The sequence below is a fragment of the Penicillium argentinense genome (genome assembly GCF_028826775.1).
Source record: "Penicillium argentinense strain IBT 30761 chromosome Unknown utg000004l_segment0_segment0, whole genome shotgun sequence".
NCBI lineage: Eukaryota > Fungi > Ascomycota > Eurotiomycetes > Eurotiales > Aspergillaceae > Penicillium > Penicillium argentinense.
In genome coordinates this window covers 1,018,301-1,041,461 of record NW_026622663.1, presented here as the reverse complement: position 1 = coordinate 1,041,461, position 23,161 = coordinate 1,018,301, and the positions used below count along the sequence as shown (strand labels likewise).

At 52.9% G+C, this 23,161-nt stretch overlaps 10 protein-coding genes across 10 annotated transcripts; 2 read left to right on the top strand and 8 right to left on the bottom strand.

The window, feature by feature from the left end:
• Positions 1–1,525: 1,525 nt before the first annotated feature.
• Positions 1,526–1,873, bottom strand: N7532_003330 (uncharacterized protein; the record flags this gene model as incomplete). Its single annotated transcript, XM_056615824.1, has 1 exon — positions 1,526–1,873. The coding sequence occupies one exon, from the start codon at positions 1,871–1,873 to the stop codon at positions 1,526–1,528; it is 348 nt and encodes a 115-aa protein (XP_056476181.1).
• A 666-nt stretch (positions 1,874–2,539) lies between these two features.
• N7532_003329 (uncharacterized protein) lies at positions 2,540–3,079 on the bottom strand (the record flags this gene model as incomplete). The annotated part of the gene is made up of 1 exon (XM_056615823.1): positions 2,540–3,079. The coding sequence occupies one exon, from the start codon at positions 3,077–3,079 to the stop codon at positions 2,540–2,542; it is 540 nt and encodes a 179-aa protein (XP_056476180.1).
• Positions 3,080–4,109: 1,030 nt separating this feature from the next.
• On the top strand, positions 4,110–5,806 carry N7532_003328 (histidine phosphatase family protein; the record flags this gene model as incomplete). Its single annotated transcript, XM_056615822.1, has 3 exons — positions 4,110–4,713; positions 4,775–4,904; positions 4,960–5,806. 3 exons carry the CDS (start codon positions 4,110–4,112, stop codon positions 5,804–5,806), a joined length of 1,581 nt encoding a protein of 526 aa, XP_056476179.1.
• Positions 5,807–6,041: 235 nt separating this feature from the next.
• On the bottom strand, positions 6,042–7,644 carry N7532_003327 (dolichyl-diphosphooligosaccharide--protein glycotransferase subunit OST1; the record flags this gene model as incomplete). Its single annotated transcript, XM_056615821.1, has 2 exons — positions 6,042–7,203; positions 7,304–7,644. 2 exons carry the CDS (start codon positions 7,642–7,644, stop codon positions 6,042–6,044), a joined length of 1,503 nt encoding a protein of 500 aa, XP_056476178.1.
• Positions 7,645–7,746: 102 nt separating this feature from the next.
• On the top strand, positions 7,747–10,604 carry N7532_003326 (pseudouridine-5'-phosphate glycosidase/carbohydrate kinase family protein; the record flags this gene model as incomplete). Its single annotated transcript, XM_056615820.1, has 7 exons — positions 7,747–8,086; positions 8,154–8,362; positions 8,427–8,526; positions 8,578–8,618; positions 8,680–8,929; positions 8,985–9,282; positions 9,350–10,604. 7 exons carry the CDS (start codon positions 7,747–7,749, stop codon positions 10,602–10,604), a joined length of 2,493 nt encoding a protein of 830 aa, XP_056476177.1.
• A 285-nt stretch (positions 10,605–10,889) lies between these two features.
• On the bottom strand, positions 10,890–12,416 carry N7532_003325 (dienelactone hydrolase; the record flags this gene model as incomplete). Its single annotated transcript, XM_056615819.1, has 3 exons — positions 10,890–11,224; positions 11,278–11,979; positions 12,065–12,416. 3 exons carry the CDS (start codon positions 12,414–12,416, stop codon positions 10,890–10,892), a joined length of 1,389 nt encoding a protein of 462 aa, XP_056476176.1.
• A 384-nt stretch (positions 12,417–12,800) lies between these two features.
• Positions 12,801–13,552, bottom strand: fmn1 (riboflavin kinase; the record flags this gene model as incomplete). The annotated part of the gene is made up of 3 exons (XM_056615818.1): positions 12,801–13,091; positions 13,158–13,367; positions 13,436–13,552. The coding sequence occupies 3 exons, from the start codon at positions 13,550–13,552 to the stop codon at positions 12,801–12,803; spliced, it is 618 nt and encodes a 205-aa protein (XP_056476175.1).
• A 1,036-nt stretch (positions 13,553–14,588) lies between these two features.
• Positions 14,589–16,211, bottom strand: N7532_003323 (uncharacterized protein; the record flags this gene model as incomplete). Its single annotated transcript, XM_056615817.1, has 1 exon — positions 14,589–16,211. The coding sequence occupies one exon, from the start codon at positions 16,209–16,211 to the stop codon at positions 14,589–14,591; it is 1,623 nt and encodes a 540-aa protein (XP_056476174.1).
• Positions 16,212–16,398: 187 nt separating this feature from the next.
• On the bottom strand, positions 16,399–16,632 carry N7532_003322 (uncharacterized protein; the record flags this gene model as incomplete). Its single annotated transcript, XM_056615816.1, has 1 exon — positions 16,399–16,632. One exon carries the CDS (start codon positions 16,630–16,632, stop codon positions 16,399–16,401), a length of 234 nt encoding a protein of 77 aa, XP_056476173.1.
• Positions 16,633–18,722: 2,090 nt separating this feature from the next.
• Positions 18,723–21,243, bottom strand: N7532_003321 (MFS transporter; the record flags this gene model as incomplete). The annotated part of the gene is made up of 10 exons (XM_056615815.1): positions 18,723–18,789; positions 18,974–19,046; positions 19,257–19,390; positions 19,489–19,600; positions 19,662–20,068; positions 20,127–20,246; positions 20,306–20,550; positions 20,598–20,632; positions 20,686–20,795; positions 20,855–21,243. 10 exons carry the CDS (start codon positions 21,241–21,243, stop codon positions 18,723–18,725), a joined length of 1,692 nt encoding a protein of 563 aa, XP_056476172.1.
• Positions 21,244–23,161: the final 1,918 nt, after the last annotated feature.

Here is a 23,161-nt window from a genome sequence, read left to right as displayed (position 1 = left end):
CAATAGTCTCCCACTGTTGTAGATCTTGAAGTACTGAGATAAATATATGAGGGGATTCTCAGGCTCCCGGTGAAAGATCCCCCAGTGAGAGGAGACGATAATTGTGATTGACATGGCTCGTGAGCTACAATCCGATGAAAGGCCGCCGGTGATAAAGGGGCACTTGCCGGAGTTATCACAACCCGATGGCTGAACTTGGTCATGATAAATTCAGCGAGGGCACATACTTATTTACAACCACATTTGACGATGGGGGCTTGCCACACAATCTTTCCATTATTGAAAGCCTGGCAACATATCATCTACATGGTATTTGTTTTGCCCGCACGTCTCCTCTGCTCACAAGACCATTCCACCACCACCAATTCAACATTGAACAGAGTCTATGCGACAGGAAAGTCCGCGCACATCCACAATACATTTTGAAAGCCAGTCAGGCTTCCCTTCCTCGCCGCCAGTCGCCGAACTGCCTTGTCTTTTGCACCACGGTCAATCATCCACAAGAGAGTCACTATATGTTGTCGAAGTCAACGAGTCCTCACTTTCCACTCGCAAGCTTCCGAGCCGCATACAGTCTCTCGGCTCCAACCAACCATTTCGACGGATATGGCCACTCGTTTCAATAACACAGGCTATACAGAATTGTCCACTGAGCACAAGAACCATATTCACTCCTCAAAGAGCCAAAAGCGGATTGCACATCATTACGATGACCGAGCGACTCTCTCCTTCCACGGGAGGCCCAGACCTACAATACATCACTTGCTCTGTACCTCTTTGGTCAACCAGCTCTTATCCACAAATAAATTCGCCCTGTGGCTCATATGCTCGCTCAAAATCTTTGTCACGATTTTCGGACATTCTTCGCTGTCTAGTACAGCACCCAAAACCATCCCTGGAAGCGCAATCTACGGCCATCCTGGCTACCGGACAGCAGTACTTTCTTTGGCATTTGTGCAGTTATTTGTTAAATGGGAATTCTCAAACTGATTTACAATCATGTTCTCAGTTTGGATACGTGTCTTTGCTGTATCTAGATCGTTCTACAATTCCTTGACAGTCTACAAGAAATGGATTATGTGTTTCTCAGCACTTTCAAGAATCTTCAAATCAAAGAGAATTGCAACTCCGGATCTCTGCATAAAGCTAGACTGTTGACACGTCAAAAAAATGAAAAATTTCCACCGACTCGCGGTAAAGAAAAATAACTATAGGAGGGTGCGACTGTGTCAAAAGAAAGAAGGGCAGACTCGTGAAATGAGAAAGGTTGGTGCCGAGTGGTAAAGGAAATAACAAGACGAGCCTGTGTCGGAAAATAGGAGGGACGGTTTCGAGAAAATCAGAGGGGTGAGTTTCGAGCGGTGCAGACATGCACGCGAGTGGAAATGAGCATACGAGGCATGCTGGTGTCGAAAGAAGAGAAGCAAAGTGTCGAGAATATGAGAAATGTGGGTGTCGAGAGGTGTAGACTTGCACGAGAGATAAACAGAGCCGACAAGGTGGAAGGGGAGAAAGAAGGTGCGACTTACCTCTTCAGCTGGGCAAGCTCTTCCTTGAGCTTTGCGTTTCCCTCCTTGTACCGATCGAGCTCCTCCTCAAGCTGAACGTGTTTGTCTACCCGACGTCGAACATCCTTGGAGTGGCCGTTGATGCCATTGCCAGGGTCTTCTCGATCCCGTGAAAGTGCTTGGCGAACTCTCAGACTCTCCACGGCATTGTCCCTCTCGGCAAGGAGTAAACGAACCTGCTCCTGCAGTGCACCGATCTCCTTCGCCATTCTCTCGATGGTGTCAGGCCGCCCTCTGAGTGCGTCACTCAATTGATAGTTCTCGACCAGGACCTGGCGGAGGATCTCCTTGGCCTCTCTTAGCATTTGGAGGGGGCACAACATGCTGGCCTCGGTACGGCCACAGTCCTGACAGACCTGGCTTTGCTGACTTACCGGGTTCGTTTGGCTTGTACGTCTTTTGATGATGGTACTGAGGTGGTGATGATTTTCGTGGTGCTAGTGGTGAAAGCGGAGGTGGCAGAAGGGTTGAGAAGAGGAAAGCGGGAGCAGACGAAATTCAGAGGCACTGATGGCGCGGCGCAGGCACTCACCGTGCATGTCTTTCTAGTCACATGAGCAGATGAGCTCCTACCCATACCCCTCTACTCTATAGGGTGCAGTGCAATTTACCATAGTAATAGTCTGGCCGTAAGTAAATCGCCTACTGAACAACTACAGGCAATAATGGCTTCTCGAATGGAACAAAGTTAACGGAATCCAGGGTACAATATCCCTCTGCATTACAAAGGCTGCTACATTGTGAAAAAGATTTTGCCTACTCCGGACAGAAATGTGAAAGAAGAGTAAACGAAAACGGAAGGCAAGCAGAGAAGAAAAAAGAGATAGCAGAACGAAAACAGAGGACGAGGAGAGAGAAAACAAAGAACAAGCAGAGAGAATCCAGAGGGCATGATTACCCAAGTAGCCGAGGGAAACCGATTTCCTTACGACCGTGGCGAGCCTTGGGTGGAAGGGACCCGAAAAAGAAGCTCAGTTCTCGAGCTCTTCAATCTTCCTCTTGAGCTCCTCGTTCTCGGCTTTCTCCAGAGCGAGCTGCTGGTTGAGCTCGTCAACCTGGACCTTCAGGTCATCGGCCTGGGTCTTCAGGCCGCGCTTCTCCCTGTTCAGGTCGCCAATAGCCTCGAGGGCCAGAGTGCCCCGAACTTCGGTGCGCTGCTTGAGAGCGCGGTGTCGGCGAAGGGCCTCCTCCTTCTCGCGCAGGAAACGGTCCACCTTATCCTGCATACGAGTCATGAGGTACTCGTACTCGGCCACGCGCGCCGTCAGCTCATCAACCTTGCGCTCAGCAGCCTTCTTGTCTTCGATGACTCTATCAAAGACATTGCTGGCACGCTGCTGGACGGCGACGGGGCACTCATCGTCAATGTCGTGGTGGTCAGTGCCGGCGCATTGGCTGCAGCGCGACTGCAGAACCTCGTTATTAGCGGCCATTCTGCGCGCCGCGACTCTCGCGATCATGTAGGTAAGTGGACTCACCGGTCGGTCTGGCGGGACGTAGTCACGGTCCATTTTGACTGTTTTTAGTCGAGGTGGAACGGCGTGCGATCGTTGGTGTGGTTGTGGTGAGGGGTCTCAGCGTGGTGACTGTGCGAGGGGTTGCAGAAGGAAAATAGAAAGTCAGAGAATAGGTGAAATATATAGGCTGGCGACAAGACGGCCGCTGTATACTGGAGGAAGGTGCGACCAGCGTGCCTGCCTATCCCAGCAGATCACGGGACCCTTCTCCAAGACCCTCCTCTACTGGATCTATACCCCTGAGGTCCTTTGAACGATGATTTCTGCAACTCATATCCCCAGAATTATTTTGAATCACCATCGCTGAGAGCTATATCCTCCGCGGCTTTAAGCCAGCATCACTGCAACCCACTTCCCTCAGGTCCAGCCATCCCCCATGGCTCTGCTCATGATTTGAAACCATACAGATCCGAGCACAAGGCCGAGAATTCCATTCCCTCCGACCGATTGCATATCAAACGTTCTGGATATTTCATCTTCGCCATTTACCCGTTGCACTCGAATCGACCGCTGTGGAGGATATACTACAACGTCCGAGCTTATTGCGTACGCCAAGACTGCGCTGTCAATAAACTATCAGCCCTACGCATGGACGATCAGGAACACAGCCTGCACAACACTTCCCGGCATCTGACTGGTTCCCAGCTAGCTCCCCCTGTTCTCGACATCACCTATGGAGTACAAATATGCGACTTTTTACATTCCGGAAAAGTCCACGCGACACTACCAAAACGTTGCAACCGCGTGGCAGCTTGCGGCAAAGATCGGCGCTCGACAAGGCACTTAAATTGTGGAACAATTATAACCCGAAATTAAATGGAGTGGGACGCGACACGGATTGAAAGATGCCTCCGCGACCTTGAATACCCTCAATTGCAATCCTTCTGCTGTTGCATCCCCTGCTAGAAGCGCGTGGCCGATATCCCTACAAAAGCAGCGAAACAAGGGAGCGCGGATCAACACCAGACATCTCGTAGGACTTCCAGTGATCTCTGAGATAAGATCCCTCATTCAACCCGTCAACATGAAGGGCCTCATCGGAGCAACAGCGACGCTCGTTGCAGCCGCCAACAGCGCAACTGCAACCGGCACCTCTTCCGCCTCAGCATCAGGCCCAACTGGCAGCAGCTACGCGTCGGGCTTCGACATGACCCGAAGCTGGGCCAACCTGAGCCCCTACAAGGACGCAGGTAGCTTCGGAGTGTCCAAGGGCGTCCCGCAAGGCTGCGAGCTGTCGCAAGTCCACGTTCTGCACCGTCATGCGGAGCGGTTTCCGACGAACTATCCTCTTGATGGTGCGGGCATGGAGGACTTTGCGGCCAAGTTGAGCAACTACAGCAAGACACATGTTGGGAAGAAGGTCGCGACGGGTCCATTGGAGTTCCTCAATAACTGGGAATATGTTATTGGTGAGGATACTCTTATGGAATCGGGTGCTGCGACGGAGGCGACATCCGGTGCGCATTTCTGGATCAAGTATGGGCGTCTGCTGTATCGGCCTGATCGAGATAATGTTGCCGCTTGGAATGAGTCGTTGAATGTTTGGCCTAATGGTACTGAGCGGGCGAAGCCTGTTTTCCGGACTACCTCCCAGGATCGGATTTTGGAGAGTGCTCGGTGGTGGCTCAGTAAGTTAACTACGAGTGGCCGGTTATATGGTGAACTTTGGGGATTTCTAACAGTGACTAGGCGGATTCTTTGGCAACAAGGGTGCCAACAACTCCTATGATCAGTATGATCTGGTCGTCATCCCAGAGATTGACCCATTTAACAACACCCTGGCTTCCTACGATTCCTGCCCAGGCGACATGACCGAAGGGTGAGCTGCAACTCCCTCCCTCTCCTTCAACACACACTAAACATCACAAAAACAGCGACAACGCCGCCGAAGGCTTCATCGCCCACTACACAAAAGATGCCCGCGCACGTCTCTCGCAGTACTTCCCCCAAGACTTCAACCTAACTGCGATGGACGTACTTGCAATGCAAAACCTCTGCGTCTACGAATACACCAGCCTAGCAGGCTCAAGTTTCTGCAGCCTCTTCACCGAGCAAGAATGGAAAGACTTCGCCTACAACATCGACATTCAATACTACGGTGACTACGCCTACGGCTCACCAACCGGTCGCGCCCAAGGAATCGGCTACGTCCTCGAACTCGCCGCGCGCCTGCAACACAAACTGATCACAACCAGCGACACAAGCATCAACTACACCTACGACAACAACGAAGCCCAATTCCCCTTCGCGCAGCCCTTCTACATGGACATGTCGCACGATGACATCATCCTCTCCGTAATTAACGCCCTCGGCCTTGAATATTTCAAGTTCGGACCCAATGGCCTGCCCGCCGACGTGCCCCATGCTCCTTCGAACCGCACATTTGCCCTAAGCGACATGACCCCGTTCGGCGCGCGATTCATGTCGGAGGTCTGGTCTTGCCCTGCTAATGCTGATCTTGAGAATTTGGATCCTGTGCTGTATAAGAACCCAGTTTTGGAGGGACGGAATACGACTAACTTTATCCGATTTGTGCTAAATGGGGCGCCGCTACCTACAAAGGGTTTGCCTGGTTGTGACGGGGCGAAAAATGGCTTCTGTCCTGTTGAGCGGTTCCTTAGGGCTGTGCCGACGTTGAAGAAGCAGGCGGAGTATCAGCATGCTTGCTTTGGGAAGTATCCTACCGGTCATCAGGTTTCTGATGGTGTTCCCAGCTCTTGATTGATCGGCTGTGAAGAATGATGACGTCGGGTGCGCTGCTTGCTGATCTGTGTGGATGCGGTGTTGCCTTGATGCTTTTTGGTAGAGCTTGTACTGTACAACTAGTCATCTATAGTGAATTGGAAAGAAGGTCGAGAGAACTCGATTTTATTGATTGTTCTCGAACATAAATAGACTGGTACAAGGTCCAAAGGAAAAACAACATGGGACAAGCATCCTTCCATAGGATACATATTTAGCGCTTCTTGATGCTAACATCAATGTTGCCAATGAACCAAACGGCAACGAAAACAGAAAGCAGACCACCGAAGAAGGTGAGCGGCTTGCGCAGGGCATCCATGAAGGAGTGGTCGTAAGTAACAATCAGCTGCGCATCCCGGGCTTCGTCGGTGATGCTGTCAACCTCCAGGGTCAACGTGGTCCGACCAAGTGTATCCATGTAAGTCTTGAGGGAAGACAGTCTAGCATGGATCTGGTTGGCGCCGGGGAGACCATTGCTGGCGATGCCCTCGACAGTCTGGAAGCGGACATTGTGGGCACCCTCAGGGAGAATGACGCGCACAACAACACGCTCATACTGGACACCCTCGTCGGACTTTGGACCCTGAATGAACGGCACCTTGAGGACCCAGGAGTCTTGGCCCGCGGCCTGACGGAGGAATGCGGACAGGTCGTTGTTCCAGCCCACCTTGAAGCTGTAGTTCCAGCCTCCGAAGATCGGGTAGCGGGGCTTCAGCTCCAGCAGACCGTTGGACTTGCCATTACCGGGACGGTACCGGCTGGTCGAGACGTTGCCGATATCATCGATGAAGTACGGGTCGACGGAACCGGGCTTCAGGGGGTACGTGATCTCGCGAACGGCGGATGTGGGAGCACGCTGGTAGCTGGAGAAAGTCCAGTCGACGCGCGAGAACTGGCTAGAGAGCTCGGAGCCATTATTTCGGAGCCAGTAGCGGTCCTCGGTGGCGAGGTTGCCGCCCCAGTGCGAGACCTCCAGGTCGCGTTCCAGCAGGTTGACGGTCACGACGGGGTTGGTGAATTCGTAGCGCACGGTGATGGGGTACTCGGTACCCGGGGAGACCTTGGCTGTGTCGTAGGGACCATAGGTGTACGTGGCGCCCTTGCGCTCGGGGTCGGCGCCGGATTTTAGGTCCGAGGTTGTGGTGTACTCGGGCACATTGGTGCTGGGGAACTTAACCTTGGTCTTCTGAGTGATGGTTTGGTAGGCGGAGGGCGTGTAGGCGGAGAAGGTGTAGGTGAGGTATTGCTTGTCGTTCTGCTGGATGAATGCAGGGCGCGGGCTCAGCGAGTTCAGAACGGCGTAGGAGATGCCCAGGGTAATTTGTGATTTCGGCGCCAAGGGCTCGGGGAAGTGAGCGATGAAGTACTGTTGTCCACTGTTGAATTGAGAGGGTTAACGACAGTCCTGCCAGGCCTGCCAGACATGCCATGTCTGCGGCCATCCGACAGCCATTGGCGCATCCAATTGCGACTCACCCAACGGAAACAGCTTCAGTGGTGTCCACCACGAATCGGCCCTTATCAGCGGCCTTCTTATCCCGAACTTCGAAGCCTCCAACACGCTCAAACACCTCGTCGGGGAAAGGAATGTAGTAGTCGGACTGCGGTTGCTTGTCGACATTCTCCACGACCACATTGATGGTCTCGCGCACATATCCCTTCTCCAAATTGGTGTTCCGAACCAGATTGGTGTTCTTGAAGACCTGCGGGGGCTTAAAGTCGGCTGGGAGGGCCAGTCGAGATGGAGTGGTGAGGTTGGTCGCGGCGGCCAGGCTGGACGTGACCAGGCCGAGCACTGTGGCAGTGATAAACCTCATGGTGCCTGAGGGGGATCACGCCGGAGAAGTCAATTCTCCGAACTGTCACTGTCGAGTCAAGAGGGGGAATAGTGATGGGGTTTGTCGTGCGTAGAGAAGCTGATGAGGTGTCCCCAATGTATACGCAATACGGCGGGCGCGGCGGCCACGGCGCGCACCTCCGTGCTTATCGATAACGGATCTCCTCATTTCGTCCGGTCTAAACCTAGGAAGCTACTCCTCTCGACCTCCGCAGGAAAGACCGCAGAAGACAGCGCCATGTTGGCCAGAGCTGCTCTTCGCTCGTCGATTTGGAGACGAGCTCCTCTGCCTCGTGCTCGGCAGCTTCATGATCTGCAGAAACATCCACAGAGCCGGTTCTTGAAGGTATCGGAAGAGGTACGCGATGCGGTTGCAACAGGAAAGCCGGTGGTCGCATTGGAGACGACCATCTATACTCATGGTGGGTACTAGCTGTTTATCCCTACTCTACTGTATTTTCTATGCGAGTAGTGAGCTGATCGGACCAGGTTTCCCGTACCCGGACAACATTGCTCTCGCCTCTCTGTTAGAGTCGGTTGTCCGACTCAATGGCGGTGTCCCTGCCACCATAGGCATTCTCGGTGGTGTCGCCAAAGTTGGAATGAGTGCAGAAGAAATCATAGAGTTGGCCTCGACAGCGGAAAGCAAATCCGCCTTGAAAGTTTCGCGCAGAGATCTGGGATACATCTGTGGCATGGTACGTTTCCCCGCACTTTCACTAGAGGCTGCAGAAGGGAGCGTTAAGTCTCACATTCTACTAGGGCATGACAGGAAAGCACATCCACGGTGGCACAACGATTTCTGGGACGATGATTTTGTCCGAACTTGCAGGGATTAGAATCTTCGGGACTGGTGGTCTAGGTAATTCAATTTTTCTACGCCTTTTTCAAGTTCAACGCTGACTTTTTCTAGGTGGTGTCCACCGTGGAGGGAGAACTCCATGGATATATCTGGTTCGTGATTAAGTAAACCATTTATTCATTTTTTTTTTTTTTTTAACTGCATAGGATATAGCTGACATGCCTCAATTCAGCCGATCTCACCGAGCTGGGACGAACACCCGTCACGGTCATCAGCTCCGGATGCAAGAGCTTCCTCGACATCCCGCGCACTCTCGAATATCTCGAGACCGAGGGCGTTTGTGTAGGCACATTTGCCGATGGCCGCGATGGCGCCGTCGACTTCCCTGCCTTCTTCACTCGCGACAGCGGCGTGCGCAGCCCCCGGGTGATTCAGAATGAAGCCGAGGCCGCCGCTATCGTCTGTATGTTTCACACCAACCCCATAATCAAGAAACTGAAGACGCTAACTCCCTGTAGACGCGCAATCCAAGCTCCCAGTGCATTCGGGCATTCATTTCGCCAACCCCGTCCCTCACGAGGCTTCCGTCGCCAAGGCCGAGATGGACCGCATCATTGAAGAAGCCGTTCGTCTCGCCGACGTAGAAGGCTACAATGGCAGCGATAACACCCCCTTTGTGCTAGCCAAAATCAAGGAGCTGAGCGGTGGAAAGAGCGTGATCGCCAACCGTGCCTTGATTGAATCCAACGTCAAGCGCGCCACGCAGGTCGCCGTGGAACTGGCCAAGCTGGAAGACCTTGACCGGGGCTCGTCGGGGTGAGTGGGGTGTTTCTTAGATACAGAATACACTTTATACTAAGTCCGAAGCTCTTCCTGCGTATAGACCTATGCCCGTGTTCACGAAATCTGAGCAGACCTCGGCCTCAACCTCTCCAATTCTCGAGCCTGTCACTGAATCTGTCAAACCACCACAAAAGGCCGACGTCCTCGTCGCCGGATCTCTCGCCATTGATCTTTCTTGTGACTACACACCCTTCGGCTCCGAACGCGTCCAAGTCGCACCACTTCCCCACACATCCAACCCAGCCGTCATCAGCCAAAGCCTCGGCGGCGTAGGCCACAACGTCGCCCTCGCAGCCAGCTATATCGGCAGCGAGGTCCTGTTCTGCAGTGCGGTAGCTGACGACCTCAGCGGACGAGCAGCTCTGGCAACACTAGAAGCAGAAGGTCTCAAAAGCGACGGAATCAAAGTCCTCCCACCAACAATCGGCGCCCGAACAGCTCAATACGTCGCCATCAATGACGCAAAGAAAGACCTTCTCGTCGCAATGGCAGACATGGGCATCGTCGAGCTCTCAGAACAACAACTCGACTTCGACGGCTTCTGGGATCCACTACTCGAACGCACAAAGCCGAAATGGGTCGTCGTCGACGCAAACTGGCGTGCCGACGTCATCACGAAATGGTCCACGCTCGCCCGCAAACATGGCGCACGCGTCGCCTTTGAGCCTGTCTCGACGGCGAAATCCCGCCGGCTCTTTGGTCGCGATGCAACGGGCGTAGGCGCGGCCATTGGACCCGGTCAGACTATTCCCAACCACGCCGTAAGCCTCGCCTGTCCGAATCGTCTCGAGTTGGCTGCTATGTACGCCACGGCACGAGAAACACTCCTCTTCGACTCCCCCGGATGGTGGGCCATCGTCGACTCAATGGGTTTATCACCGACCGGTTCTCGAGAACGTCTGGTCGCAGCAACATCTGCTGCCCTCGTTGACGAAGGTCTGCCGCAGCAGTCTATCCAACTTCTCCCCTTCATCCCTTGCCTGATTACCAAGCTAGGCGATGCAGGCGCTCTACTCACCCAGCTTTTGCCGCCGGGTGACCCACGCCTGATGGATCCCGAGTCTGCGCCGTATATACTTGCGCGGTCATCCCCGTCAGCCGATGCTCCTTTTGGCGGTGTATATATGCGCCTGTTCCCACCTGCTGCGACGTTGGCGCCGCAGGATGTGGTTAGCGTTAATGGGGCCGGGGATACCCTACTCGGTGTTGTTGTTGCTGGACTTTCGAAGGGGGGTCTGCGGCGCGCATTGAGGATATTCTTCCTGTGGCGCAGGAGGCGAGTCGGAGGACATTGACTTGCGCTGGGGGTGTGAGTAAGGAGCTTGTTGAGATGCGGTCGAAGTTGCAGTTTTAGACCTGCCTCCTACCCGCCGTGGTAAATGTACTGTTTAAATCGGACAGGGCATATTTAGATCATTGTCTTTGGTCTCATGGTACTGCATTGGACAATGTAATTGAGCAGGCCATCATGGAGCTATATATTACAGTTTTTGCGTCAGATTCTTGATATCCAAGCAAGCATAGCGCTCAGAATTCATTCAGTTCTATTCAATTCCACCCAATCTGCGTTTATCTGCACCCTATTGCACTCCACTCATTTTCGGCACAAGTGCCGGATCCAAAATCCCAGCTTGCACAAGCACATCCGCCTGATCCCAGTACAAGCTCTGATTCACAATCTTGTCCGCGCAAAAGCTCGCTACAACAACAATAACAACCTTGATCTCTCTCAACGTGGGTGAAACACCAGGTAACAACCACGGAACTTCAGCCGTGTGAACGAACGAAAACGAAATCTCATCCACAATCCGGTCCGCACCTACTGTCCTTGACAATAAACGGACCTGCTGATTCGCTGGGCCAGCGGGGATAAAGACGTGCGAGAAGAAGGACCTCAGGGAATCGATCCCAGCTCCTGTATCCGTCAGCATATTCGAATATTCAAAGGCAAAGAAAGGAAAAACATACCCCCCGCCTTTGTAGGAGCACACTCAACACTCGGCTCATGCCCATGCTCCCCACCATCCAGCGCATACTCACCACCAGAAACAAGCCCCAAAATAGACCCCTTATTCACACTCCCATTATCATGCCCATTCTTCCTAATCTCGACCTCCTCGAGCAGCGCCCCCCAATACTCCTCCCAAACCGTCTCAATATCCACAACAGCCCAATTCGAGCCAACCCCAAATGCCCGCCGCAGACATCCGAGTACCCGACTCCAAGCGAGACTTTCACAAACCTCATTCCGACCCTCCCCCTCCCCTCGGAACCCCTGGCTATCCTTCCTCACGCACGCGAACTCCGGCTCTGCGAACCGGAATCCCGCATCGGGATAGTTGTACAAGTAGCACCGATGCCGCTTCTTGTACGTCACATCGCCCTCAGACGAGGATATCGTAATCCAGGGCCATATGGTGCTTTTATCGGCTTTGTTGCCTGGGATGTGAATCTGGATTGGGAGGTACGTTGTCTCAGGACCTGGTTCGAAGATCGCCGACGTATCGCAGCAGGCAGGGATACATTCTTCTGTGCAGTTGCCCGGGGGCAGGTCACTTGTGGATGTTAGTGGGTAGTACGCTATCAGCGCGCAGAGTCGCGGGAATGGGTTCGTGTTGCTTGTGGCTAGGTGGTGCGAGGCGAGAAGGTAGTAGGCTGGTCTGTTGTATGCTGTTTAGTTCACCATTAGCACTCACCCCCAAAAGGTCTCTCCTATATCATAGGGCTGTGGAAAGCTACTAGCAGTTTTACATACCAACAATAGCATATCTCTCCCCTGCCTCAAGCTCATCCTCGCGCTCATGAACCACAAAATCCAAATGCTTGCGATCGCGCTCGGGGTCGCCGGTACAACTAAACGAGAGGTACTCGACGTCAAAGCCCTCCGCCTGATAGCGGTGAATAATCCGGTGGTCGAACTCGGGTGTATCGGATATCAGAAGCAGGTGTTTGGGTGCTGGTTCTTCGGCGGGTGCGCGGCGGGTGCGTTTATTTGAGCTTACGCTCAGTGAGCGGCGGAGTCGGCCGTGGGAGGTTGAGCGTGCAACTCTGGGTTTTTGGGTAGAGCTTGTTGCTCTCCTTGTTAGGCGTTGGAAGACGTTTACCATTTCGCGAAGTTGAGGTGAAGGGTACCCTAGTATGTATGACCTTAAGGTATTGGTGAGAGGAGAGTGCTGCGTTTGAAATAGGGAAACTGGTCGTTTGTGAAAGTCTTGCGGTTGAATTTCTTGGATTACATACGACAAGAGATCAATTCGATTGCCTGGGATGCCAATGGGATGCCAATGCTTGGTTTCTTGGGTGACGTCGACGAGTCGGCGATAAGATACACTTTGGGTGGGATGTTACATCCAGGGACCAACCACTACAACATTGCGAATATACATTGTATGTATAGCACAGTTCAATTCTCTAAAAAATTTCCAATATAATCACATCTTATCTATCGCAAAACGCTCACATGCAACACTTCACCGTCAGTGCAATGCATTCTAAAACGAAACCAACCACTCCCTCGACTCATTAACACCCTCCACCGCCGTCCCATCATCAACAAGATACCTCAAATACGCCTCACGCAAAAGAGACTGCCTGGCAACCTCACAATCAACCCGAATATCCTCAATCAGCGCATCCATCGAGACATAGTCATATTCCGGTCGGATATATCCGAGAATCAGGAGATTGAGCTTCGTCCCGTAGAAATCGGGCAGTCGGTTGAATTTTGGTTGTGCGGTGGCTGTTGGAGAGGGTTTTGTTGTTGGGGGCATTACGTGGATTTCCTACCCCATTACATCAAATTAATAAGATATTCAAGCTGGTTTGGGGTGACTGCAGGGTTGACTCACCACCGAGCGCACGGTATTCTTATAGAAGGGGTTATACCCGATACTTAGGACAGCAGGGAGAATCGTATTCCAATCCCCGCCTTCTTGAGGACCATTCCCCTGCGCTTCCAACGGGGCAATCGCGACAACGCCGTAGTACACGCCCGTCTGGAGGTCGGGGTATTTCTCCGAGAGGTCGTCGGCGGGGATATTCGCTGTCGGGATTCCTAGCTAGACGGTGTCAGCACTGCACACAATTGCGCCTCAAGTGATAGCCTCCAGTGGATCTGTTCTCATACATCCTTACTCCCCCGTCCAAACCCCTTAATAACTGGCCCCGAAAGACGGACAGGGAACGGAGGTTCCGGACCATTGTCCGGGCCGGCGACGGGGTCGCGTGGTTTGTCGGGGCGCATTTTCAGCTCTCCACTGCCCTAGGATATGGTCACCAGGTTGTCCAGTGTCTGAGGTATTGTTCAGGGCGATCAGGTCGAGGCGAGGTGCGCAATGCGGGTGAGTGGGTGATCGGTGGGCTCCGGTGATCTGCTGTGGCGCGCGTGGGTATACTGTTTGGAGAGATGGTGCGCCGCGGGAAAGAGGTTGGGTGATTAAGGGTTCCCTGGGCTCGAATCTGTGGGAGGTGCAATTGCGTGGAATCGAAGTCTCCAGCAATAATGGATTTGGCCGAGGAAGACAACGATGAGCAATCAATTCGATGGCGGGGCCGATAAGCCGGGTGTGATTTATGCCTCAGGCACAAATATATGGTTCAGGCAGGTCGGGCTCGCGTGATCGGGTCAAGTAAGCTTATCGGAGCTACTGGAGATTTTGCCTATTTCTGGGGGTACCGAGGTATAAATTTTATAAGTGAGATGTACGCTGGTCGTAAGTTTATCTACGTAGTAAAGTACGGAATCCGATCAGAAAATTGCATTATCCAAGTCAATGCCGAATAGAGTAATCAAACAAAAAACAATCCCAGCCCAAGATATCATTTTTAGTCCTTTTAAGCGCCCACCAGAATATCAACGGAGCCCCACCGAATCGATGGCCGGGTCCCAAAACACCAGATATATGTACGGACAAGAGGCAACAAGAACAGGGGAATCGTACAGGTTCCAACCCAAAAGAATATATACCGAACGGCCGTCAAGCATGAACATAAATCAAAACGAAATGACAATAGAAAGGTGAGAAAGGTGAGGAAGAGGCTGAGGAGCTCGGCCAGGTATGATCATACGTCGCGTAAGCATCAACGGTGAGCAAGATCAAGGGGGTCGAATCAGATGCATGGGAGGAACTGCCAGGATTGAAGTGTTAGTAGGGTTATAGGGTACGTGCTGGAAAGGTCACTCACGTTCATAACAATCAGCATCGGGATATCGAAAACATCTCGCTTCACTGTCCAGCAGTACGCGCACTCGACCTTCCCATCCTTAAACCCCAGCTGATTCATCCCCGCCTCACCAGCAATACCCCCTTCCTCAAATGAGTATTCCACTTTCCATCATCCGACTGCGCAGCCTCCATATCATCCTTCGTCTTATACTTCAACAACTTACAGCGCGTCATCACGCTACCGCGCGAATCACCAAACGCCAACCGCGCAAAGTCCTCATAAAACTCAACGACGCTGTCATCGTCCAGCAACTCTGCGAGAAAAACAGGCTGCGGCCGCCCGCCGGGGTTATTCTCGAGCACGGAGCTGCGCGGCGTGAAACTGCCACGGGAGGTGGTGCCGGAGGCGGGGGCTGAGGTTCCGCCCGTGTTGACGTTGAGGTTTGCTTCGTTGCCTAGTAGCACGTCTTTTTTCCAGCCGGTTAGGATGCTGAATTCTTTGCCGACGGCTGCGATTTCGCCTGTGCGTCGACAGACGATTGTGGGTGTGCCACAGGCGTTGATGAAATCTTCGTATTCCCATAGTGTGCGCTGGAAGCATTTTTCCATAAAGATCAGGTCGTCTCGATTGAGGGTCTTCGTTGTCGCGATGAAGGACGGTCGAATTGAGGCCAGGGCCTTGGCGATGCGGACGGTCTTTTGCGGGGAGAATCGTCGTTGGATGAACGCCGTGAGATTGTGGAATCCACTCGTATACGCATAAGGCTCCTTGACGCTCTCGTAGATCGAAGACGGGTTCCGATGGCGTCGCTTTGGTCCAATCTGCAGCGTCTGGTGCTTCAAGCTCGGCGTCGTTATCAACGGACGCTGACCATTCGGCGCTAGGCTGTTCGACTTGGTCACGCTGTTGAACGAGGGATCCTCGAAGCCGGATGTCGTCACATGCGGACTGGTTGCTGCGCCCGGGCTTGCGAAGCTTGCAGGACCGCTCTCGATCGCAAACGCATGTGGAGGATCTGCTTTCATATGGCCGGGCAACATGCCATTTTGACCATACACCCCGCCGACGTTCACATGCGGCTGACCCGGGGCCTGTCCGGTCGGCCACTCGTTCAGTAATGGATCCCCAAACATGAACGGCTGCTGATTCCCCGGACTTTCTCCAAACCCAGGAGCTGGCGTGGAGAACTGCGCAGACCCACTGCGGCCGATCGACCCTCGCTGCGTCGCCGAGTCGCTGGGTGAGTCGCCTGCGCCGGTGGCCATGTGACCGAGCATGCCAAACTCCAACGCGCCATAGCGGTTCTCGAAATTCATGCTTGATAGATCGAAGTTGAAGAGGGCGGGGTCACTGGGATCGAAAAAGGGACCCGCAAAAGGATTCTGGGGATTGCTGGTATCGCCCGAGATCGCCGTGCTGGGCGTGGGCTGCTGGTTGACGGCGGACGATAAGCTCGGATTGCGACCATTGGTGCTGGTCTTGAGATTGAAGGTGGGCGAGACGGGGGATTGGGTGGTGAAGGGGCTCTGGCTCAGGGTCGAATCCTGATACATGTAAGAACCGGGTTGCGGCTGCGGCTGTGGCTGGGGCGTGGGGTAGAAACTGCCGGTGTTGTTGGTCGGCTGTTGCTGCTGGTTCCCCGCGCTGGGGCTGGGGCCATTTCTGGACACCGGGAGAGAATTGCGCAGGCCATTGTTGGCGTTGTTGTTGTAGAAGTTCCCACCAACGCCGGGCATCAGTGCTCCGTCTGGGGCATCGTGGAGATACTTCGCTTTCTTGCGCACGCCGTCGTGGCAGGCATCCTGTAACCCACGTTTGATGCACCGTTGACATGGACGTTCATCGCCTAAATGATAGGATTAGCTCGGTTCTCCACCCTTGCTGGCTGCCCAGATAAGGCACAGTAAGCAATCGCTGTCGTGGTCAATGCATACCGCAAGTCAAATGCGCTCGCTGACAGGCAAAGCACGCCCGCCGCGCCTTCTTCCGGCGCGGTCGCGAGGGGTCCTTGGCGCTAGTCGACTTGCGCCCATTCTCCTTCGCCTCGCCATTCGTATTATCCCGACCAGAGCCCATGGTCTCCGAATGCTCCGTGATATCGGCAGAGTCGCGATCCTCCTCCGCGGCCGGAGAGCCGTTCTTGGCGTCCACGTTCATTTCGTCATGTATCCCTCACCAAGGGAGAGACAGAGATTTGCCCGAACACGCGATCCTACTGTACTGAAAGCCGTGAAAGAGGCACCCTTCTAAGTTCGCACTCGAAATCGCAGGCCGGCTGGCATGCAGGACCGCGCACCTTGGATCTTCTCGGCGAAACGGGGTATCCACGTGTGCAGCGCACAGCTGCGACGATCTGCGACGGGACAAATCGGTCGCAAAGGGACGACAGTAGCGCTTCGAGCTCCTACGTATGAAATCCACCGATTTTTTTGAGCGCGGGTTTCCCGAGGCTAGGAGAGCGATCGCTGCAGGAACCTATAGCCACGCGTGCGCGACTAGTACCGGCGGGGAAACGGAAGACACGAGTTGGGGCGAGTGACGGGTAAAACGGAGGACAATCGAGTCGACGGTCGGGCGAGCGAGAGCGAGACGCATTGAAGGAAGTCGAAAGAAGCGACGAGCAGTTGAGGGTATCGCGACAGGCGAGGAGAGGAAAATGCCGCAACGGTTCGGGCGCAGCTGAGTTCGGGAGTGGAGTGGCGGCAGACCTGTTCGGCTGCGGGGAAGGCGGGAATGAAGGAGGCGACGTGTGGAAAGCCGCCGTGCGATCAGGTAGAGAACTAAGCGTATAGACGAACGCTTTTGGTGGGTGGAGGCGTGGCGGTTCTTGTGGGAAACGAGAGGGCGATGTGCCCGTGGGTGTTGGATCGGGATGTTCCCGTGACTGTGAGGTCTAAGCAATTCCAGGCAGACAGGACTCCAACCGGGCCGATTGCTGTGCAGACTGGGCTCGCGTGCGAGGGGAAGTTGCTTTTTTTTATTTTTTATTTTCTAAATTTATTTCTCCAATTTTTCGTCAGCCATGTTGAGGGGTTCGAGGTAGAATCTGTCACTTCCTCTGCCACAAGTCAACCGGTCATAGCAATCAAATGCAGGCCTGATATACTTCGTAAGACGGGGCCGTGTTACTTTTTTTTACCTAATTAAAACGAGAATTCTGCTGGAGGTCTGCGACAATATCTCTTGATATTATTCATATTATTCTGCGTGTTATTTCTTAATACTCTTTGCCTCATGACTTCAAGTATAGTCTCTACTGTATTTCACATGCTGACGTTTTGACCACCGACGACTGGCGGCATTTGACGTATTGGACAATACCCGCGGGACGCGGGCGTGTCACGTTGGTTGCAGCCCGCAGCCGCCGAATCGGGTTCCGGGCGGGTATCGGTACCGTCACGGAAGATCGTACAGCCTGCACGTGTGGAGGAAAACAATCCCATTCTGCGGGTTTACCTGCTTCTTCTGATCGCAGCAGTTTCCCCTATGTCAACGGTGCCTGACCTGCCTGACCTGCCTGAACTACAGTCCCCGCACGCCCCCAAAGAAAAAGTGTCCCCGGAGCCGCCCTCCGGTTCCGACTTATTCCGAGGCAATTGGATAGCCTGTGTGCCTCGGTTAGCTGAGCCGGACGCGCTCACTGAGTAATCCTCATTCTGCAGACGGCTGGACGGGGGAGACTGCAGGGTGAAATCACACATGCTGGCTCGTATTGATTCTTGGAAACTGGGCTGACGAGGCTGCTCGGAGAATTGAAGTCCGGGCTAGATGGACCAGTGCCGAGTGGGGCTTTCTGATCTACTCGCGAGAATGTACAGCCGATCTAGACAGGACGCGCTGAATAATACATAGCCGCGAAAGAGAAAAGAGAAAAATACAACTCTAAAAAAAATGACAGGAAAAAAAGTGAAAGATATGAAAACTGGCTCGGATTCGGCTTTTTGTTATGCATTCCAAACCCAGCTATACGTAGGACAGACCTGGCTTGTTGGGCCCTCCTGTCGAGGGCCGGTCACCACGTCCCCATCTCATCACTGGAGGAGCGATGCCTGGGCCAGCTACCTCGTCACCAGACCGCAGCGAGTTGGGAGAGCTTTGAGCTGCACCCACACGCAAGTACAAGCTGCAAGTGTCCCTGGAACGGCAGCATCGGCTGCCCAACCACCTCAAATTAGAATCTGATTTGGATCTGGAGCATATGATCTGTGCAGGACGAATGGCACCTGTTCACCGAAAGCTTGACGGGCTCACATCTGCGACGTAGCGAAACGACTGTGCTTGCGGATCCGACTACCGTACCGAAAGAAGATGTATCTGCTGCTTGTCAGTACAGGACACATTCAGAGCTGATTGCGCTGAGCTGGCACGCAGCTGGCCTGTGAAGACACCCCTGATCGACCTCGCGAGATTGCCAATGCAGGGGAAAGGAGGCTGAGGCCAAAGCGCGAGGGAATCAAAAGGACCCAAAAACAGACATATACTACGAGTTGCGACTTACGGAAATGGAAGCATGGCCAGGGTCAGGAACGCCAGCAACGAGGTCGCCCAATGATAGTTGAGGTTATTATACACTGCGCGACCGTTAGCATCAAGTCCTCGACGCAATCCATCTTCCACAAGTCGATCCCACGGGCAGCAGCATCCGAGCTCCAGTGCTCACGGTGCAGGGGAAACGGCCGGGCTTGGGCTGGCTTGTCCAACCTGCCAGATGCATGCGAGGCACAGACCTTCACCCTAGTCGGGCCAGCGGAAATAGGCCTGAACTCAGAACAAACACTTACTTTGGATTCCAAAGAGAGGGAAGATGCCGCCGAAGCTGGAGCGCATGAACGAGTTGGCGGCGAGGGCACTGGCCGAGTAAGTGGGATACGCGTCGACGAGGAATGTGAAGATTCCCGAGTAGACCAGGATGGTCCTTGAGGGAAGATGAGACATCAGTACAAGCAACAGCAGCCGCAGCCCCAGATTCGGATTCCACGTCCGGCGGGGGTGAGGGGGGAAGGTGAAACCTACCCTGCACCGAAGAGGGCGCTGCCAATGATGGGTGCGATCCAGTGGACATCTGAGTAGATCGTCCAAGCGAAGATGAACAGGCCGATCGTAACCAGGGGTCCGCCCAGGATTGCTTTTTATCAGTATGGTCAGATCCCACGATCCATCTACCTGAAACGTACGGTAGAACTTACCTGGAGGCAGACGCCATTCGGGCTGGAACTCTTCAGCGTGGTCGCCCTGTTGATGGTTTCGTTCGAGGCGCATGTAGTTGCGGCGCCAGAGCGGGTCTGAGAGGATGGCCATGACCATTCCTACGAAGAGGCCGAGGAAGCATAGGCCGCGTTGCCAGAGGATGAAGCCGTATACATTCTCGAAGACGAGTTGGAAGGCGCCGAAGAAGAGGTAGAGGATTCCTAGCAGGATGGCGGAGAATATGCAGAGGTTGAGGCACATGGGTTCTAGTGTGAGGAGAAGGATAGGTCGGTACATGGATCGGAGGACTGTTTGCGCGACGGAGAGTTGCAGTTTCTCGATTGGGGCTTGCCAACGCTCGTCGTCGGTTTCTTTGCGGAGGTTTTGTGCTTTGCGGCGGAGGAGACTGGGTCAGGTTAGTACTTGTAGAAAGGAGTCCGGGCATTCGTAAGTCAGTCACGTACACTGGATGATACGTCTCCGGCACGAGGAAGACCATACAAATGAGCAAGACACCCGTCCAGATCAGCAGAACATAAAACGTCCAGCGCCAACTTGTAAAGTCATTAATAAACCCGCCGACCCTAGTCAAACACGTCAGTTTCCGCGCAAACCTTGGAACATAATGGATTCTCGAACATACAAAGGACCAACCTCAGGACCAATAAACGGACTCGCGGTGTAGAGCATCATCGGAAAAGCAAGTTCGTGGCGATCAAACATATCACCCACGGTCCCGCCCGCGACACTGAGGAAAGCTGCTCCAGAAAGGCCATTGAAGAAGCGGCACACGAGCATGGTCTGGATGTTCTTCGCCACGGCGCAGGGGATCAGCCAGATGAGGAAGAGGGAGAATGATACTAGGTATATTTTTCTCCGGCCGAAGAACTATTCAGTGTAAGTTTCTTATTTATCTGATAGATTCATTGGCATACCTCTGACAATGGACTGAGGAAGAGAGGTCCAATTCCTAAGAAAGCATTAGACGGTACCTTTTAGAATCAATTCACCAAAAAAACTCACCAAGACCCCAAATAAAAAATGACAATCCCAGCGTCGCAACCTCCCTCGAACAATTAAACTCCTTCATCAACTGGTCATACGTGACGGTATACATCGACGAAGTACAAGTCCTGCAAAACCATCATCAGGCGAATCCCACACAATCCAATGTCAAAAGAAGAATACCCACACACAAAGCGATCCCAACGAAACAATAATTGTAATCATCCACCTCCGCGCCTTACTCATATTCCTCGGATTCAACGTATCCCCATCATTCCAACCAACCGTAAACCCATCCTCGGCCACGGCCACGCCCCCCTCGGCACGATCATCGTCATCACGCCCACCACCGATACTCGTTCCATCATTCAGCGACCAGCAGCGCTCCAGGGATCTCCGGGAACTCGGGCGCTCGTGTGAATTGGGATTGGAAGCGTGGGAACGCATCTTCTGGAACGGTTCATGGCGTCGGTCTTCATTTTCCGTCGGACACGTAATCGGCGCAAAGGCCGTGTCTTCTTTCTCGCTCCGGGCGAGGTCCAGCTCGCTGGTGCTGGAGGTTTTTTCGTCGGTCATACCGCGTATCGCTTCTACTTCCACTTTTGCAGGCAATGGGTATTTTGAAGTTCAGCTTGGTTGTTTTGCGGGATGATCAAGCTGTTCGGCTTGTCCGAGCGGAGCTTGGGCCGAGTCAAATCCACTAACGGCGTTACTTTAGCCGTGCTCGTTTCGCTGGTTGGATCTCGGTGGCGTTGGCGTGTGTTTGTGCTTTGCTTTTCCCTGTGCCAGTGTATGGGATTCAAAAGTTATTGGGAGAGTTCGAGTATAATGATTGAGTATTAGTCGAACGATATGACTCCTTTTGCCAGTCTAAATCGGCACGAAGACAAGCTTTGTTAATCGGCCTAGCTTAAGCCGAGCTGATTAATCACGCGACGAGCGATGCTAACGTAACCCGTAAGCGAGTGGATCATGTAAGCCAGCGGATCACTTACCCAACTACCCAGCCACGAAAATATATATAAAATAACCACCAACCAATATATTCAATTAACACTGTTCACACACTAATTAGGGCACCTAGTTCTCTTATGCCCTATATTCCAACAATTTGAACACCTCGGCGGCGCTCTCTGATTGGCCGAATTCGCTACCGCAGCCGCCGCCGTATTGTCTATGATCTCTGCTTCAACACCATTTGCCTCCTTCTCAATACGCTCCTGAGCCTCACCAACAGTCATCCCACCATTATTAGCTATTCGCCGATTTGGTAATGCCCTTTTTCGCTTTTGGTGGGCATTTTCAGCGCGTAACCGCTCATTCTCATTGCTTACTAGAGCAACCTGATGAATTGCTTGTTCAGCGCCCTTGATTAGCTGCTGTAACGCAATCTTAGCAGGACTTGGGGGCGTATATGAGCGTTGCCGTAGTAGTGTTTTGATTGAAGAAGCCTGCCGTCGGATATCAACTGGATGAATTGGCGTGTGAGGTATGAAATCGCGGCTACTATCACTACCACGGCTGGTTGGAGGGGTTGGTGTTCGAAGCTGAATATCAAGAATATTAAGCACTCGCTGTGGCTGATATGGTATAAGTCCTGCAGCGGCGAAGCTATTTGATATCGTAGCTGGTTTATATACCTCTGTACGCGTCTGAGGATATGAGGCCAGAAAATCAAGCTTATCAATATGATTAACGCCATTTCGCATCTTAGCCTGAACGTGTTGTCCGTATAGCCGTTTCAAAACAGCAAAACAGCCAATATCGAGAGGTTGAAGTAAATGAGAAGAGTGCGGAGGCATACAGATTGGAATAATCTGGTTTTGCTGGCAAATATCGTCGAATTGAGGTGTAACATGGCTTCCGTGGCCATCCATCACTAATAGCCGCCATACCCCATGTCGACAGTTGGTAGTATGCGGAATAAAGTGTTTTTCAAGCCAAGCAAGACCAATTTGATCCGTAGTCCAGCCATTTGCACTAACTTCAAAGCGCCAGTCTCTTGGCGGAGTAGTAAACCACGCTGAGTTGAAGTTTTTGCCTTTAAAGATAATAGTCGGCGGGAGAACATTAGATCGGTTAATACACTCGATCGCTGTAACCCACTCTCGATTACCTGGCTGCATAAGCTTCCTTTTGCCGTAGTATTCAGCACGTGTGACTACACGTGAAGTGCTTGCTAGGCCCATTGCGAAGCCAGTTTCGTCAAAATTCCAGATATCATTCTCATGAATACCATATTGAATAATGACCTGTCGGAATCGATCAAACCACTCTTGTATAATCTTCGGATCCTCACATAACGCGCGTTTGTAGTCATATCGACGTGAAAAGCGTGTTTTGAGCTCAGGGCAGCGTTGGATATAGTTATATACCCATTTACTACCAACCGACTGAGGCGTGCGTTCTCCACGTTTTAAGAGCAGTATATTGGCCATTTCTCGCACCATATCTTGCCTAGGCGCAACACCACGTGAATCCAGCGAAATTATCC